This window comes from Panthera tigris, chromosome B4 (genome assembly GCF_018350195.1).
Source record: "Panthera tigris isolate Pti1 chromosome B4, P.tigris_Pti1_mat1.1, whole genome shotgun sequence".
Taxonomy (NCBI): domain Eukaryota; kingdom Metazoa; phylum Chordata; class Mammalia; order Carnivora; family Felidae; genus Panthera; species Panthera tigris.
Genome location: NC_056666.1, coordinates 86,625,328 through 86,641,812, shown reverse-complemented (window position 1 = coordinate 86,641,812; position 16,485 = coordinate 86,625,328). Strand labels below are relative to the sequence as shown.

At 36.1% G+C, this 16,485-nt stretch overlaps 1 protein-coding gene across 1 annotated transcript in view; it reads left to right on the top strand.

Annotated features, from left to right (window-relative positions):
* Positions 1–9,593, top strand: part of TAFA2 (TAFA chemokine like family member 2) — a 507,481-nt gene extending 497,888 nt beyond the window's left edge. Inside the window, exon 7 of the mRNA XM_015543129.2 lies at positions 9,051–9,593. Coding sequence (XP_015398615.1) covers positions 9,051–9,062 — 12 coding nt within the window. The 3' untranslated portion in view covers positions 9,063–9,593. The remainder of the gene's footprint in view (positions 1–9,050) is intronic.
* The last annotated feature ends 6,892 nt before the right edge of the window (positions 9,594–16,485 follow it).

Below are 16,485 nucleotides of genomic sequence, written 5' to 3'. Positions count from 1 at the left end.
ATATACTTTCTCCCTTGACTTTAATGAACTTTTTAATTACGTTTGTGCAGAACGCTTCTCAAAATATTCACAAGAAATTCTTGCTATTTTTGTATCAATTTCTCATAAAAGCTTTTTTATTTTAGGTCCCATTTATGAGTATCTTTCTGAAATTAAAAAAAAAATGTTCTACAAGTTCGTGATCCTCTAGGAGAGATGCAAACCTATCTCCATTGTGAACTTTTATGGACGTAAAGGAAGTTATTGTCTCACTGTCCCTTTATGTTTGTTGAAATGTTCCCTTTCTCCCAGGTTTGCTTCCTGTAATAATCTGTTGAACAGTGGAGTACCTGACATGTGTTTGTTCCTTAGGCAAACGTGTAAAACTCTTCAAGTTCGAATGGAGAAGTAGAAAGAGAAGGTTTCTGCTGTGCCTGATGACAATTTTTGATTTTTCCACACTCAAAAATATTCTGGCTCCACGTTGGAGCACTAGTGTGGCGAATCCTAGTGTTGGTCGGATTCTAAGGAAGGGACAGAAGTTTCGTTGAGGAGTAAAGATTCAAAACATCTCCCGAAATGAGCTCTCGTCTTGGTTTATTTCTCACAGAGCAGGTGTGTACACTGTGTTGCAGGATTACCTGTAACCTAATCTTTCTTATAGTTACCATTAGCATTCCAGATGCTCCTGATTTCAGGGTGAAAGATGAACTTGGTATAGCTTTAGGGATCAGAAAGCAAAGAACTGTCTCAGTATTCAGTAAAGAAAGGCATTGAACTATCTCCTATAGAAATAAGGAGGGGGCATTGCTCTTTGAACTATTATGAGGCCCACCAATTAAACAACCCTGCGACAAGGAGGTGAACCTAATATTGTCACCTACAGTGGCCCTGCCATTGACATTGTTTTTCCAAGCATAGGAAATGGATAATAAAAACTTTGGATGTACTAGTGGACCTCTGTCAGTGTTCAACCTGCCTATTGTAGAAGTTAACATGAAAAGTACTGAGCCCAAATGAAGATAATATTCTTACTTATTGGTCCAATCCTTACATAAATTGCTCTATAATTGAATCAGCTATGCCAAATTAGCATCTAAGCTATTAGAAGTAGCTAAAGATTCATATTTTGATCAACTTTGAGATTTTGAAACTTCTGGTATGTGACTATTATTCTTAAAAGAAACTCAGGGAAGAATATAACTGAGAAAAAAGAAGGGAAGAGGCAAAAGCACCCGACATATTGAACATCACTGACTATATTACCCTGTTTGTCAGAAAATACATTCTAGGTTTGGAAGTTACAGACAGCAAATTTTTTTCCAAGATCTGCCACATATGGTAGGATAATTTCTAATGTAATATTATGGAAAAGGACAGGGCTGGGGAGGAGGGTGAATGTGCTACTTCAGGCATGGTAGCGGCTTGGTACACATTGCACCAAGTTCTTCTCCAGGTGACAACAACATCTTCTTTACTCAGACAGGTATCTCAAGGAAAGAGCCATTTGTATTTATAACTCAAACCATCCAGGAAGCTCAGAGAACATGTTGTTCTTGGTAATCTCTAGGCTATCAAGTTTTAGCCCTTCTCCCCTACCCACTTCTCTTAAATTCACCTTTTGAGCACAATTTGTACTGTGTACCTTCTGCCAGCCCTCATATGCAGTGAAGCTGAAACTCTTGAGAAGTGAGATCCTTGAACAGATTTAAAATTTTAAAGTAAGGCTTTATGTCAGAAAGTGGATAAAAACTATCAATTCAAATGACTCCTTCATAAATTAGAGGTGAGTCTAAAAAACGAACCCAGTATCAAATTTTGCAGGTAAAGTACCTTCCGATTGAATTCATAATCTCCACTGTCTCTAAAAATGTGGGAACTCTGCTGGTATGTGGAATATTTTTTTAAGTCTATTCAGATTTCCTTCAAGTATTCAAAATAATTGTTTTCCTCTTTTAAGGACTTTTGAATGTTTCTGAGAGAAAAATAACTGGATCCCATTATCCTGTTGTCTTTCAGAATTATCTTCATTTTGGGGGTCATTTTCCACCTGGAATAAATACAAGTTGTGTACAGGAGCCAGGAGAAGGAAAGTCTTAAATTTCTTTGATGTCCCAGAGGAATTTATTAACTATCCAAAGAGAAATCAGGCAATATTTTGTTTTGCTAGCAGTGAATGTCATCCAGGCAGTATCAGTCGACCTGCTTCTGAGGAGATGAATGTGCATAAATGGCAGTGCAAACAGTCATCTGCTTTCATGAGTCACGTAGAAGAGTTCATGGCAGGCGCACTGTACAGCTTTCAAAGTTCCAAGAAATAGGGCAGGTCCATCTGTTCAAAAGATTCATTTCCAGTCAAGATCTTCATTTACACAGCATAGGAAGTTGAAAGCCAGTGACAGATGTTGTGTTTGTGGTAAAAGCTTACTAGTTCTGCATTCTAATATAATGAATAGGCTTCTTAGAAAAATGAACTCTACACAGTGGTTGTACCACCAGTGAATTTAGGTAATCAGAATAAAGCTTAATCCCATTTGGAATTAGTGCTTCTTAAGAAAAGTCTTAGTAGTTTGGGGATAGAAGGGAATTAGAAGCTCACTTAGTCCGACAGACTGAGCTGACAGATATAAGCCCTGGAGATTCTGAGATTTTTAAGTGGCTTGTCCAGTGTTCTAAGACTAGCAGGTAGTAACACTAGTATAAAACTTTTATCAGAATAAGGCCATGTCTCCTCAGTTATGTTTGGTGCTTTGCTTCTCTCCAGAAGTCTGGTTAGATTATATGCCATCTTCTGCTTCCACACTGGTACCCACATGTGTTATACCTAAATATAACCAGCTAGCTAGGGCAGTGCTCTGTGTTGTCTGAAATGACTCCCAAACATCCAAAGCTGTTAGATTTTTTGAGAATTTATAGGACAGATAACAAAGTCACTTAGTAGAAATACTGACCCTAGCTGAACTATTATACAGATGGCTTTTGGTGCCTCAAATGTTAAATGTTCAGGCCAAGCCAGCACCAGACATTCTTAGGAGGGAAAATTAAACTGTGGCATGAAAATCCAACAGTTTTCATGTCTATAGGAATCACCTCCATTGCCAAGAAAGTAAAATACAGCCTTAGTTTTTTTTTATAGGTGGGTATAATTATAAAGATGATTCATATGTCATTGCCTTATAGTGCCTCATCAATACCTAAAAGCTGTCTGTTCAGCTTGCTCTTGAATGATTATCCTAGACAGACAGGTGTCTTTCATTTTGTAATACCTCAGTATATAAGGTGCTTTAAGATAGGACAAGTGCATTCATGTACAGTTATGACCAGCTCAATGGCAGCTTTTCTCTAGTTTAAATGAGAAAACCTGCTTCTGCGGAGTGATGATGTTTTAACTGCATATTCTGTACACAGAAAGTAAGGGAAGAGCTTAATTCATGTACTTGTAAGAGCTACATTAAAAAAATACATTTGCAGTGAAGCAGCAATGATATTCCACACAAGGGAAAGTTCATTCAAATCAGCTTTTAGGATTATAAAGGTATCTAGCTTTCCATTTACTCTTATCAAATAAGTTACATTTATTTATCGGAATGTGAGTTTGACATGGTGCCTATTGTGATGTTATTTAAGTAGCTGTATTATGAAGACTGGACATGTGCTCCATTTAAACCTGCCACCTCCTTTTGGAAATATCGCCACATATTTCTTTATTATTTACTAAATATTTGTTCTGTATGCAAAGTCTGATGAAAAAGACAAAGTAAGAATAAAAAATAATGGAATTATGTATCTATAAAGACTAGTGATGTATGATCAGAAATAATCAGGAACAAAAACTAGGAATTCATTGCATTCAGATACCTAGAAGTGTGTGTGTGTGTGTGTATGAATAATAGTTACCATTTACATAGAGTTTATTATGTGCCTAGCATTGTTCTAAGCACTTGGCCTATTATTTGCTCCTCAGATCATACAACCTTATGATATAGGTCCCTGTTTTACTCAAGGTCACACACTGAGTTATCAGAAGAACTAAGCACTGAACCTAGGAAGCATGGCCTCAGGTACATTCTTTTAAACCGCTCCTCTGTATCATCTCATCTGAAAAGATAGTCTCACTCCCAAAGCAGGCTAAAAGGTCGTGTTCCCCTCTTTATATGACTTTTATGATTAGAAGAATATGAAATGAATAATTGCAAGATCAGTTTCTAGAAGACATGGAAAATTAACTTGAAATCAATACTTACAGAGAAATAAGCAGTATTGCCCCCTCCAATAGTTATCCTATGTATCATCTTTTGTGTCGTGTTTGGGAATTATGACTACTACCACCTGTTATAATTTAAAAAGCATTTACCTGGAGACTTTCAAGGGATTGTCTTATTTAACCACAATAGCAAATGTATGAGGCCTGATGATAATACAATTCTCGTATTACATTCCGGGAGACTAAGGCTCAGGGAATTCAAATAACTTCTTCAGCCCCAAAATGTGAGAAATTGCTAAGGCAGAGATCTGAACCTAGGCTCTGTGCCCACGGAGCCCACACTTTGTCATGCCTCTCACCATAGTGTGTTGTCTCCCCCTGACAATGCACGCGCAAAGCTTGAGTGGGAAAAAAAAAAAGGAATTACAGACTCCATGAATATAATTATTTTAAGAACTTTATAAAATCATCTTTTACACAGGGGACAGGATAGATTCTTGAATTTCCTTTTTAGCCTTTCTAATTTATCTTGAAGATAGGCAGAGGATACTTCATAATGTTCAAAACATAAAATAGAAACAGTATAAAATAGTTGACTTCACTTAATTTCACACTTAACTAATGTTATATATGCTATTACCTGGTTTTATTTTCTCTAATTGGTGAACAGATTTAAAGGATGTGATTTTAGCATAAATTTTTGAGAAACCTAATCAGTATTCTATAATAGACTTGTTAGGTTGGGAGAGATAAATGGATGGGCTAAAAAGGGGGTAATTCTTAAAGAATTAATGCTTTTTGTTTAATGTTAGTAGGTGAGTTTCATCCCGGTGGATCATTATCAAGATAGCTTTGTGCTTGTGACTAGAAAAACTGCCGTTATTATCATTATTATTATTAGCCTTTTGCATGTGTTCAACTGTTAAGTAGTTTCTCTTGCTGAATTGGCTGGTGTGCAGCACACACAAATAAGACTTACATAAAAAGAAACAGCTTTGTGAAACAATGCCTTTGGAAAGCAAATTCACTGAGGTAGTGATTAAAGCCTATAAAGCTCAAGGCACAACTATAATGACTGTAGGACCATTTCACTCCTTCATGCAGTATTTTATATCTATTGCCCTCAGAACCAAAAGACAGTGCATTCATGGTAGCAAATGCTATTTCCTATCCTGTAAGGATGGTTTTCTCACAACCTCCTGCTTTTAGTTACTGGTAACTTGCTGAAAATCTTCTTGACCAGCTAAAACATTTTACTGAAAATCTTCTTGACCACCTAAAACTTTTTACTCTTTGGCCTCTTCCAAAAGATACAGCTTGAGTGAAAAGAGAGCAATATTTGAGTTCTGAAAATAAGGCGATGCTTAATGTAGTGTATTAAAAATTAATTTTAAATGAAAGCAACATTTTTAAATGTTAGATTGCATAAATATTGCTTAAACAACCCTTGCATATCAGGAAGTTCTAGTTTATAGTCCACAAAGGGTAGAATGGTACTTGTTTCCCAACTAGTCTGCCAGAACTTTGACTTGAGTAACTTGCACTTGTTTAAGAAGCACATTAAATTGTGAAGGGTTGACTTGTTTGTGTGTTACATTTTAGACAGTTTCATTTTTAAGTATTATTGGGTCTTGTGTATTAGGCAATTAAAATTGATAATGCACCTATATTCAAAATCATCTTTATGTTTTTAAATCTTTGGTTTTGCCATTTCATTTGGTACAAATCTGGAGGGTATCAAGGAGGGTGCTGATACATTCTCACACAGGTTCATATTTATATTACGTTGAAAAGGACAATTAGCCTTTGTTTGAATTCTGTAGGAATTCTCTAATTTGACTGAATGTCTATTAATGTGACCCTTTCATTGTGCTTTTAGTGCATTAAAAAAAAAACCAACAAACTTTCATTGTACTACTCCAGAGTTGGCAAAGCTAGGTGTTTTCTTCCTTTCTTTCTCACTCACTCTTACTTTCTTTGTTTTTTGGGTTGGGGGGAAGGGGAGAGGTGGTGGAGAGAGAGAGAATCCCAAGCAGGCTTCATGCCCATCATGGAGCTGATGTGAGGCTGGATCTCACAACCATGAGATTATGACCTGAACTGAGATCAAGAGTTGAATGCTCAACTGACTGAACCATCCAGGTGCTCAGAGCTAGGTGTTTTCATAGACATTATACTATTTGATCTGCACAGCAACCTTTTTACATAGGGGAAAGCTGAGGGGCCCAGAGGTAGCATGACACATCCACTGTGACTGCTATTATTGCCACACTGACCTTATTGTAGAACTCCACAGGCCAAACCACAATTTTTGGATCAGAGTAATCTACAAAAATTAAATCTATAATTTTTTAAAATATTTATTTTTGAGAGTGAAAGAGACAGAGTGTGAGCAGGGGAGGGGCAGAGAGAGAGGGAGACACAGAATCCCAAGCAGGCTCCAGGCTCAGAGCCCAATGGCAGGGCTCGAACCCATGAGGTGTGAGATCATGACCTGAGCTGAAGTTAGATACTTAATCGATTGAGCCACCCAGACACCCCTACAAAGACTGAATCTAAAACAGTCCACTTAAGCCCTATCTTCATCTCATAAAATGTGCTAGGATATTTTTAGGATTAATAACATAGGAGTATTGTGTAAAACTGAGGTGAGAAAAAATCGTTTTAATCAGGTTTCAGTCTATGCTTATTTAGATCATTCTTTTAGTTGCGTTTAAATTTTCACTTTCTAGCAATTATTTTAGCTGATAGAAACAATAAAAATGTATATTTATGATATTCTTAGGATATGGATTGTATATATATATATACACACAATATATATATATATATATATATATACACACACACACACACACACATATGTCTATGTGTACACATATGTTTATTGAGATGGAAGAAAAATTTGTTCCAGGTACATAGACCTTTGGTGTTGTACTGTAAACTTGAGTGTCTATTTTTAAAAGAATGTGAAAATAAAGCTTTAATATATAAATAGTTGAGAGAATCACTCCCCAGCTTTATATAACCTAGTAGGTTAAAATGCTTAGCTTGGAATGAAGATAGAAGAATGCATTTACCATACCCATGAAGAGATTACTTGTAACCAGGGCTTGAAATGATGTAGGAGGTCAGGCCACTTGCTCTCATGGATTCACCGCACCATGTCCCTCCAGATGCCTGTGCTGAATCTCTGCTGAGGCTAACCTTTTGGTTTCCTCTCAGTCCCTCTCTTTCTCAATTCGTCTCTTTTCCTGGCACTAGTTTGGAAATATAATCCCTTGTTATGCTTTATAATTCTTCCTACTAAGAGGAGAATCTTCAGAAAAGGCAAGTGGCAATCTTGCTCAGGCAATGGCAATCAAAGACTCTGGTAAATCAGCGTTTATCAAGAGAGTCTGTCATGAAGTTTCTGTGTTTTTCACAATGATCAGTTATCTCTCCATTAATGTCTGTAGAGACATTTATATTTACTTTCCATGTTGTTCTTAACACTAACACTCAAATTGGGAGCTATTCACAGAACTTTTGTAAAGTGACCAACTAAGTGGAAGACAAACTGATCATGAGATTGCTGCTCTACCTAAGATAGCCCCTGCTCCCAGCATCTCTAGTTGTCAGCAGGCCCTTTCTGTGTTTGTATCCTTCCATCCTCAGTTCAGTTCCTTCCACAGTTCCTCTGTGCATGGGAGCATGTAGTTTTAAATATGTAAGCAGATGCTCCTTTCTTGGGAAAGACAGCTGACCAGAGAGACACAAATAAGATGACTGCCTCTATGCAGAAAATACTTTTTTGAATTTTATATCTTCTTTTTGTAGTGTAATTGGAGACTAGCCATGGTAGAGCCATCACTAGATTATTTTGCTTACTGTTTCTCTTTTTCATAGTTGCTCAAAAAAACAACAAAACAAAAAAAAAGCTTTTCTATAAATGTCTTATGAAAGGATGAGTAATTATGTAATTTAATGGAATAAAACCAAAGTATCCACAGTAATTTCCAAGGATTCACTTTTTGTTATAACTATTGCTTAAAAAGAACAATTATGAAACTCTAAGTACCTTGATATTAGAGTGTGCCTGGAAGTTCACTGACACAGCAGAAATCTGTCTCTTTCTCTATGTCCATCTATCATCCACATCTATGCGTATATAGAAAGATAGAGGTATCAGAAATTCTAGATGTTTATTATGTTATGAAAAGCCAGTGTGGATCTCCCTCAGTAATATTTATAACAGCATTCATACAACTCTAATCAAATTTTTTAGAATTTTTGACACCTTTAAAACTTGGTAAAACAGGTGCGTAATCATTGTTTTTCTCCCCAGGTGTTCCTTTTCTCCTCATTAAAGAGTTAATTTTTGAAACATAATTGAATCAAATAAACACCCATGTTTTAAACTATTTTAAGAATGGATTTTATGGAGACAAGGCCCAAGGACTGTATGTGGTCTGATTGTACTCCTGTGAACAAAGGCCTTTCTTTACTGAGGCCTAGCATAATGTGTTTATGATCTCTGGATTATGTCTTCCAAGAAGACACATGAAGACATATGAAGATTCCAGAATCATTCTTTGGACTTGAGATGGGTAACAAGACCAGTTAAGATCTTCCTGGTCACAGTTGCAGTCATTTGAATAGTTGTGCAAGTGGCTCTAAAAATATTGTGAGATGATAAATAGAAATGATGTATTTTTATAAGGTGGCAACACCTGAGTATGGTAGCCTTTAAAATTTTAACATTTTATTTGATAAAGTAAATACCACCATTTTGAGTTCTCTATTAATTTCTAATACTAACTTGTGTTTGGGGTTTTAAGATTATAGCCTTGTTATAAAATGATTATATTTTCTTCTTCCTTTGTAGGTAACCCATTAACCAAGGATAAATCAATCAAGTGATCCTCAAGCCTGATTACATTCAACATATGCACAGAAACTTAATTCCTGAGGTGATCTTGAAGGGAGATTTTTATACCGCTCACAAGAGGCACTCCAGAGCTATATTTCCAAGGGATTTCATGGCTCATAATCAGCCTCTTCTTGAAACCAAGACTTTAAAAAAGTCTGACATGAACTTCTATGCCATGAAGATGTCAGATTTGAACTGTGTTCAACTTGTAAAATTGCACTTGCTAAAAGAATTTGAAGTTCCCATCTGAAGAGTTGGTGTTTCCAGGTGATGTCAGAGACACTCACTGTTTGGGTTTTTGGCTTCAAATATGACTGCTTTTCTTGTTTCTGAAAGTTTGCCAAGTGCACCAGCCTTCTGCCATGGATGTGTTCCTGGGTCCGGTCCTGTGTTCACTGGCTAGTGGGAATGCACCCAGCTTTATTGATATTTCCTTTGCAAACTTCTCCTTTGGCATGGTGTAGACTGAGACAATTTTATTTGTATCCTAATCTTGGAGCTCTGAAAGCCTACATGTTTTAACATCTTAAAGTTGCTTTTGTTAAAGGAATGGAAATATATATCCATTGATAATAATTATTGTTGGCAAGTAATAGTTATCTGAATACATCAATCATATAAGAATGTATAGACAAGCTGACATGTTTCCCCAAGGCTAACATTCTACTGCAGCTCTCTGTCAGCCAAATAGGTAATAGTTAGAACTGAATTTCCATTTTCATTATATACTATGTTGTACTTCTAGAGTACTCTCCCTTTCAGTTTTTTTTTAAGTGGGCTTTTTCTTTCATGTTTGTGTTTATTTTTTTCCTTCACAGAAATCAGCAGTGAGCAGTCAAATATGTAGGTAGCCTTCAGTTTCAAAAAATTGCCAGGGATGCATGTGGATATCTGATTTCTTAGCTTGAGTGTTACTCACTTAGATTTCTTCTAGTAATTTTTTTAACTATACTTTCTATCATTTTAATAGACTGCCCCTTGCTCGCTCCCAATGACTGTTTGAATGCTTATATATTTGTTCAGTCTGTTAATAGAATTACTCATTTTCCTTGGTATCAAATTTATAAATATTTGCTTATAGTTGTCCCATTCAAACAATTTCTTAGGTCAGTTTCTGTCCACATTTTTGTAGTCATTTTAACATTTCTGTTTTTCAGTTCTACAGGAAAGTCTTACAAATATTTATAAAGGCCTTAAACATGTATGTACTTTTTTCCTAAGTTATTACAGAATGTATAATTTTATACTACATTTGTTTCATTTGTTATGTGAAGGAAGAATTGAAATCTCATAGCCATTCTGTAATTAGGATGTAAAGGGAAAGACTTCTTTGCTTAGTCATCTTAGACTAATAGGAAGATACTTCAGAAACTGTCCTATTAGAAGTTCCATTATGTTAGAGAAGATATGAACATCTTTCATATTTTTAAAACTCACTGACATGGCCAACTAGTTATATGTTGGCTTCCCTGATGGGGGCTGATATACCTTGGAGAATTTTGGACTGTTAGTTGGTAACAAATTTCAAAGACCAATACATTTCCCAGAATGTCTCTGGGCATAAAAATTAAAAGTGTAAAATCTGTTCAAAATTAAATTTGTAAAGTACACTTTTGGCACTGAATCAAAAAGGACACTGCCCCACAAATCCATGGAATGAAATGACTTCTTCCCTCCCTTTTAATTATACATAAAATGAATTAGACGGTTCTGAGTGGATTTTACAATAGTTCAAGACTGTATGAAATCAGAAAGAACGGACAGTTGTGCTGGAGTTTTTGCACCAATTATAATATCATTAATTTCTTTGGAACAGAGTTAGAAAACTATTTTATCTTGGAAATTATGAATTCGTCCTAGGTTTGTTTGAAATTGTAGATCATGCTTCTCGTTTTTTTAAATGCGTCCTTTAAAACAACACTGGAAATTCTGTATTATATACAAGTGTGACACATGCATATCAATAGAAAAAAATAAATGGAATTTCAATTATACTAACTAGATTATCCCCCATAGATTAATGTTGTGACTATTCAGAAAAGGTAAATAAAATTGGGATATAAAATGGACTCTCTTTCATGAGTTACATTTGGAGAATCTGTTTTCTGATTCTGTTTTATTTAAAAAAAAAAACTTTTTTTAATGTTTATTGTTGAGAGGGGGAGGGGCAGAATCTGAGCAGGCTCCAGGTTCTGAGCTGAGAGTACAGAGCCTGATGTGGGGACTGAACTCATGAACCATTATTAGATCATGACCTGAGCCGAAGTCAAACGCTTAACCCACTGAGCCACCCAGACTCCCCTTGAGTGTTTTATTTTAAAAGTCCTTCTGTTACTGTTCAGGAAAACCTCTGAATTAATGGGGAAGCTGACATAAATTTTTCAACCTCCTTTTGATAAAAACCTATGGCAAATCTTGGTTCCAATAATTGATTTGCTTCTTTGCTAGGAAACAAATGAAAGAGATACATTTACACTTGTGCTACTTGCCCACATCTTGAGTATGAGCACAACTGCTGTATGTTTGCTAGTAATACGCAAAGTTATTATTATACAAATTATTAAATAGGCTGTTTATCCTTTGAACATTACATATGGAAATACTGATGAAAATATCAGATATGGTTATAACTCAGCTTTTAAATTTTTTAAAAAAGCAATTTTTAATAATAGTTTAAAATTCAAAAGTAAGAAAGAACAGAGAACCTCTGTGTACCCTTTCCCCACTGTCCTCCAGTGATACAATCTTACAAAACAAGGAAACTAGCATGGGTATAATACCATTAACTCAAATACAGACCTTATTTAGATTTTACCAGTTTCACATGCACAGTGTGGGTATATTTGTTTGTGTGTGTGAGGGGGTGGGGGAGAGAGATATTATCCTTCTCAATTAACTTGGCAAATGTTCACTGTAGTGTGGGGTAGATTCTAAGAATATGGTCAATGAGTGACTGATTTGTAATAACTTTTCCAAATTCTCTGTTTTTAGAATAACATCCTTTAGCTGTATTTTTCTTTACTTTTATACAACCTTGTTGCCTTAACATAATGGAAACTTCCAGTTTTATTAACAGGCCGTACCACATGTGATTTCAAATTTAGTTTTGACTTAAATGGGTAGGAGGAGGACTGAGAGTCTGTATCTAAGGTTGAAATAAAAAGGGAGTTGATCCTGTTTTTTTATTGCCCTCAGCAAGTCCTGTTCTATCACACAATGCTGTACAGTTGGGTTGTGACTTTTGGTAACACACAATAGCTAATAGCACAGTGATTAAATGGAACTTGGATCTTTTTAAAGATTTGATTCTTTTCTCAATTCATAGGTGATATATCCATCTGAAAGAGCCATATATGCAAAAATATCAAATAGTATTTTTCATCATCCTGCCTTTTCTCATTTCGACTTACTTAGTTTAAAGTGGGGAGAATTAGAATGGTGGCAGACACTTCACTAGGAGAAACAGAAAAAATAGAGAAATAGTACACTGGCAATTTCCTGCTCCCCTTATCCATACAGAGAACTCCACGTGGTACTATTTTTATCAAGGTAAGGCCTATGTGTAATATAATGCTCTTGAAAAAGAGTAGAGGTAGCAGATTTCTTCTTCCTTGTTTTTATTTGCACTGTGTAAAGCTGTGAAAAGTAGCATAGACATTACAAGTATCTGGCATTTAACTGACAGTTACTAAATTCCTACTAGGTCCAAATGTATCTGGCTAGATTACATTTTGGGGTTACCTGGGGTTTAGCCTTTAAAACACTTTTAAAATCAGTACACTAGGTAGTTTTTTCAATGCTCTCCATATGCATGGCACTATGCTAACCTTTGAGAAAGTGAGCACCCAAAACACTTTTAAGTATTTCACATTTGTTTTTATTTTTTCATATGTTTTCAAGGTATTGCAAATTACTAAATAGGTACTATGTCCTAAATGTTTTTCTGGAAATTCTGTTATGCAAAGTGGATGAACAGTATTTATTTATTTACTCACTTACTTATTTATGAACTTTATTCTAGAAGTTAGGTGAGGAGGGCAGTGCATGTCCAAAGTGGTGTTTTATAGATTTTAGCAAAAATGTTACTGAGAATCTTGAGAGATTGTGGACTTGAAGAGAAATGACAGAGGAGTAAAAAAAATCCAGGTAGAGGGAATGAGGGCCTGAACTTGGACTATTATTACACTGAGAAGAATGTGAAACAGTGGATATCAATCCTGGTTGCAATTTAAATTACTTGAGGATACTAACAATGACCCATGCCTGACCCTACTCTCTGATATTCTCTTACTTGGGCTCAGGCTTTAATATTAGGCCATTTTTTTAAAGCTCCCCAGGTAATTCTAATGAGCACTCAGGGTCAAGAACCACTAATGAAGGGTTTTGCCCAAGGTGGGAGTGATGAGTTGGATGACATGATTACATGAGTGAAAGAGACACTTGGAAGGGGACTCTGGGATGTCCTAAGCCTACTAAGATGGGATAGTTGAGATTCAGTTACGTATGACAGAAAAACCTGGGGAAAAGCAGGCTGAGTGGCTAGTAGAGACAATGAGTTAAATTTTTTAAGCCTATGGAGTTTAAAGTGCCAATGAAACATTCAGAAAGTTCATGTCAGATAAGAACGGAACAGGTTTTATTGGATTTGTAATTATAGATTATTGTTGGTCTTCGTAAGAGCAGTTTCAATGAGGTGTCTATTGTAGAATTGAGCTTTCAGTGGGTTGGAGAGTGAATGAGAGATTTGAAAGTAGGAGTAGCACACACAGACTTTTCTTTCAGTGGGAAATGAAAAGGCAAAGTAGGGTAATGTTTACGGAGAGGAGGTAGAATTCAAAAAGTGCATTTTTTTAAATGTGGAAGAGATAAATTTGTGTTTATATATTCTGCAAAAGGAGGAGGGAAGATGCGGAAGAGGTGTGTTATGAAACTAGGACTGGGGGTGCTTGAGTGGCTCAGTTAAGTGACCAACTCTTGGTTTTGCCTCAGGTCATGATCTCACGGTTCATGGGCTTGAGCCTCACCCCCTCCGTCAGCGCAGAGCCCGGTTATGATTCTCTCTCTCCCTCTCTCTTCTCCTTCCCTGCTCTCTTGTATGCTCTCTCTCAAAATAAATAAACATTAAAAAAAATCCTAGAACTGAAAATACAAAGGAATTGAAGGCAGGAGTGTCCATATCTAGATGGAAATAAAGTCATAATGTGTAAGGAATAAACAGAACCAAATCCCAAAGAAAATCTACTGGCATGAACAGTAAAGAAGCAATTGGTGCTTAGGTCTTTGGTGACCCCCCCCATAAAACAGTGTCACTAGTATGGTAGACCCTGAGTCAAGTAACTTGGGTTGACTAGTACAAGGGTATCAATTTATACCCAGGCTACTGAGACTTTAGTTAATGACTCTAAGATCATAAATATATAAGAAATAAATTACCTAAGTGGCAATACTCTTATTTATAATGTGAAAATACGTAATGTCACAGGATTGCTGTGAAGATTCAATGAGTTAATATATGCAAAGTGCAGCATCTAGTGCATAGTATTTAACTAAATGGTGGTGCTTCATTTTTGAAAGAGGTCAGTTCTGTTCACCCTGCAGTCAGTGTAAAAGTTGTGTTGATAGAATGTAATAACATCATATCATATATGATATGAAAAATTCAGGGACCCGCTGGTATATGGGCAGATGTAGAGGCATTACATTTAAGCCACTTTTTTCAAAACTTGTGTGGCCGCAAAGAAGGTTAAAGAATAACTCGTGGCAGAACAAGCGGAAATATATCTATGTTTTGACACGGACCGGAAACATTCACAGGCTGACTGAAAAAGAAGTAGAGAAGGAGGAATTGATAAAAGAAGAGTTACCAATTTATTACCAATTTATTGGTAATAGGTTGGGAATATCAAAGGGACGGTTTAGTGTGAGAAGAATCTGTGTTTCTGCTGTTAGATAAATGAACAAAAATGAGTGAAGCTATTTAAAAGTGCGGTTAAGAGAAATAATGCCTAGGGGCCTCTGGGCTCAGGGAACAGTGGCACATGCAGGTCTCAAATAGATGAGATTTATCTGCCGAGTATACAAGATACAGAGTTTGGTTTGAAATCAGGGGAAAGAGAAAATATTTGAAGCAAACTTTGGTGTTTTTAGATACTCAGAGCTCACAAGACAATAATGTCACAATATAAGGCACCTAATTGGTAGAGATATGTGATTTTCCTTTAGTATAATGCAGTCTGGACAAAGAACAGGTGAAAATAAATAGTTGGGATCATCTTTGGATGAACATAGTCCAAGGTCTAAAAAAAGGCTAGCATCACTTGAGTACTTACTCTGTGACAAGAGTTCTAGGAACTTTATTACTTAAGTTAATATTATTTGAGATACATATTGTTGTTACTACCATTTTGTAATAAGATAACTGGGGCATGGAGAGGTTAAACAGTTTCCCTAGTGTCACAGTAAGTGGCAAAGCCAGGATTTTAACCTGTGTAGTAGTAAATAGCAGGTTGTCAGTTTACATGCTATTGGAGTATATGATAGGGCTAGAGGAAGACCCCAGAGGGCAAGTAAAATAAAAGGGAATGATGTTTATAAATTTAGAGAGGAGGAAAGAAACTAGATTTGAAACTGGAGAGCAGTTTTATTAGACATAAGGAATAAGGAGAGATCCATTATTTAACAAATCATTTTGTGCTCTTGTGTGCCAAGAATTGTGTTAGAAGCAATGAATACAATATAAGTATGGTTGGCCCTTGAACAACACAGGTTTGAACTGTGTGGGTCCACTTTTACATGGACTTTTTTAAAGTACAGTACTAGAAATATATTTTCTCTTCCTTTGATTTTCATAACATTTACTTTTCTCTAGTTTTATTTTAGGAATATTATATGTGATACATATATCATACAAAATATGTGTTAATTGACTATGTTATTGATAAGACTTCTGATCAACAATAGGCTATTAGTAGTTAAGTTTTAGGAGAGTCCAAAGTTATACAGGAGACTTCAGGTCTAAGCTGGTGATAAAGACATTGAACTCACTTCCTCCATGGACACACCAAATATACACCTACTTATACAGCAATTCCTCCTGAAGAAAAGCTGAAGCCTGACTGAACAGCTTTTGCACAACAGAAGACAGAGAGACCATGTACAAAATAGGAAGAGAGACAGAGACACAGTAACAAAAGGAACCGCCACCCCCAATGCTGCAAACTGCAGTGTGGAGGGATAGTATTGATGGACACGAGCAGATTCATTTACCCTGGGGCTCACAAAAAAAAGGCCATGGCTTAAAAGGGCAATTGAAATATAAAGGAAGGAGCCCTAGAATCCTGACAAATGGCAGGGTAACAGCTGGTACCCACTTCAGGTCAGCGAGGCTGGC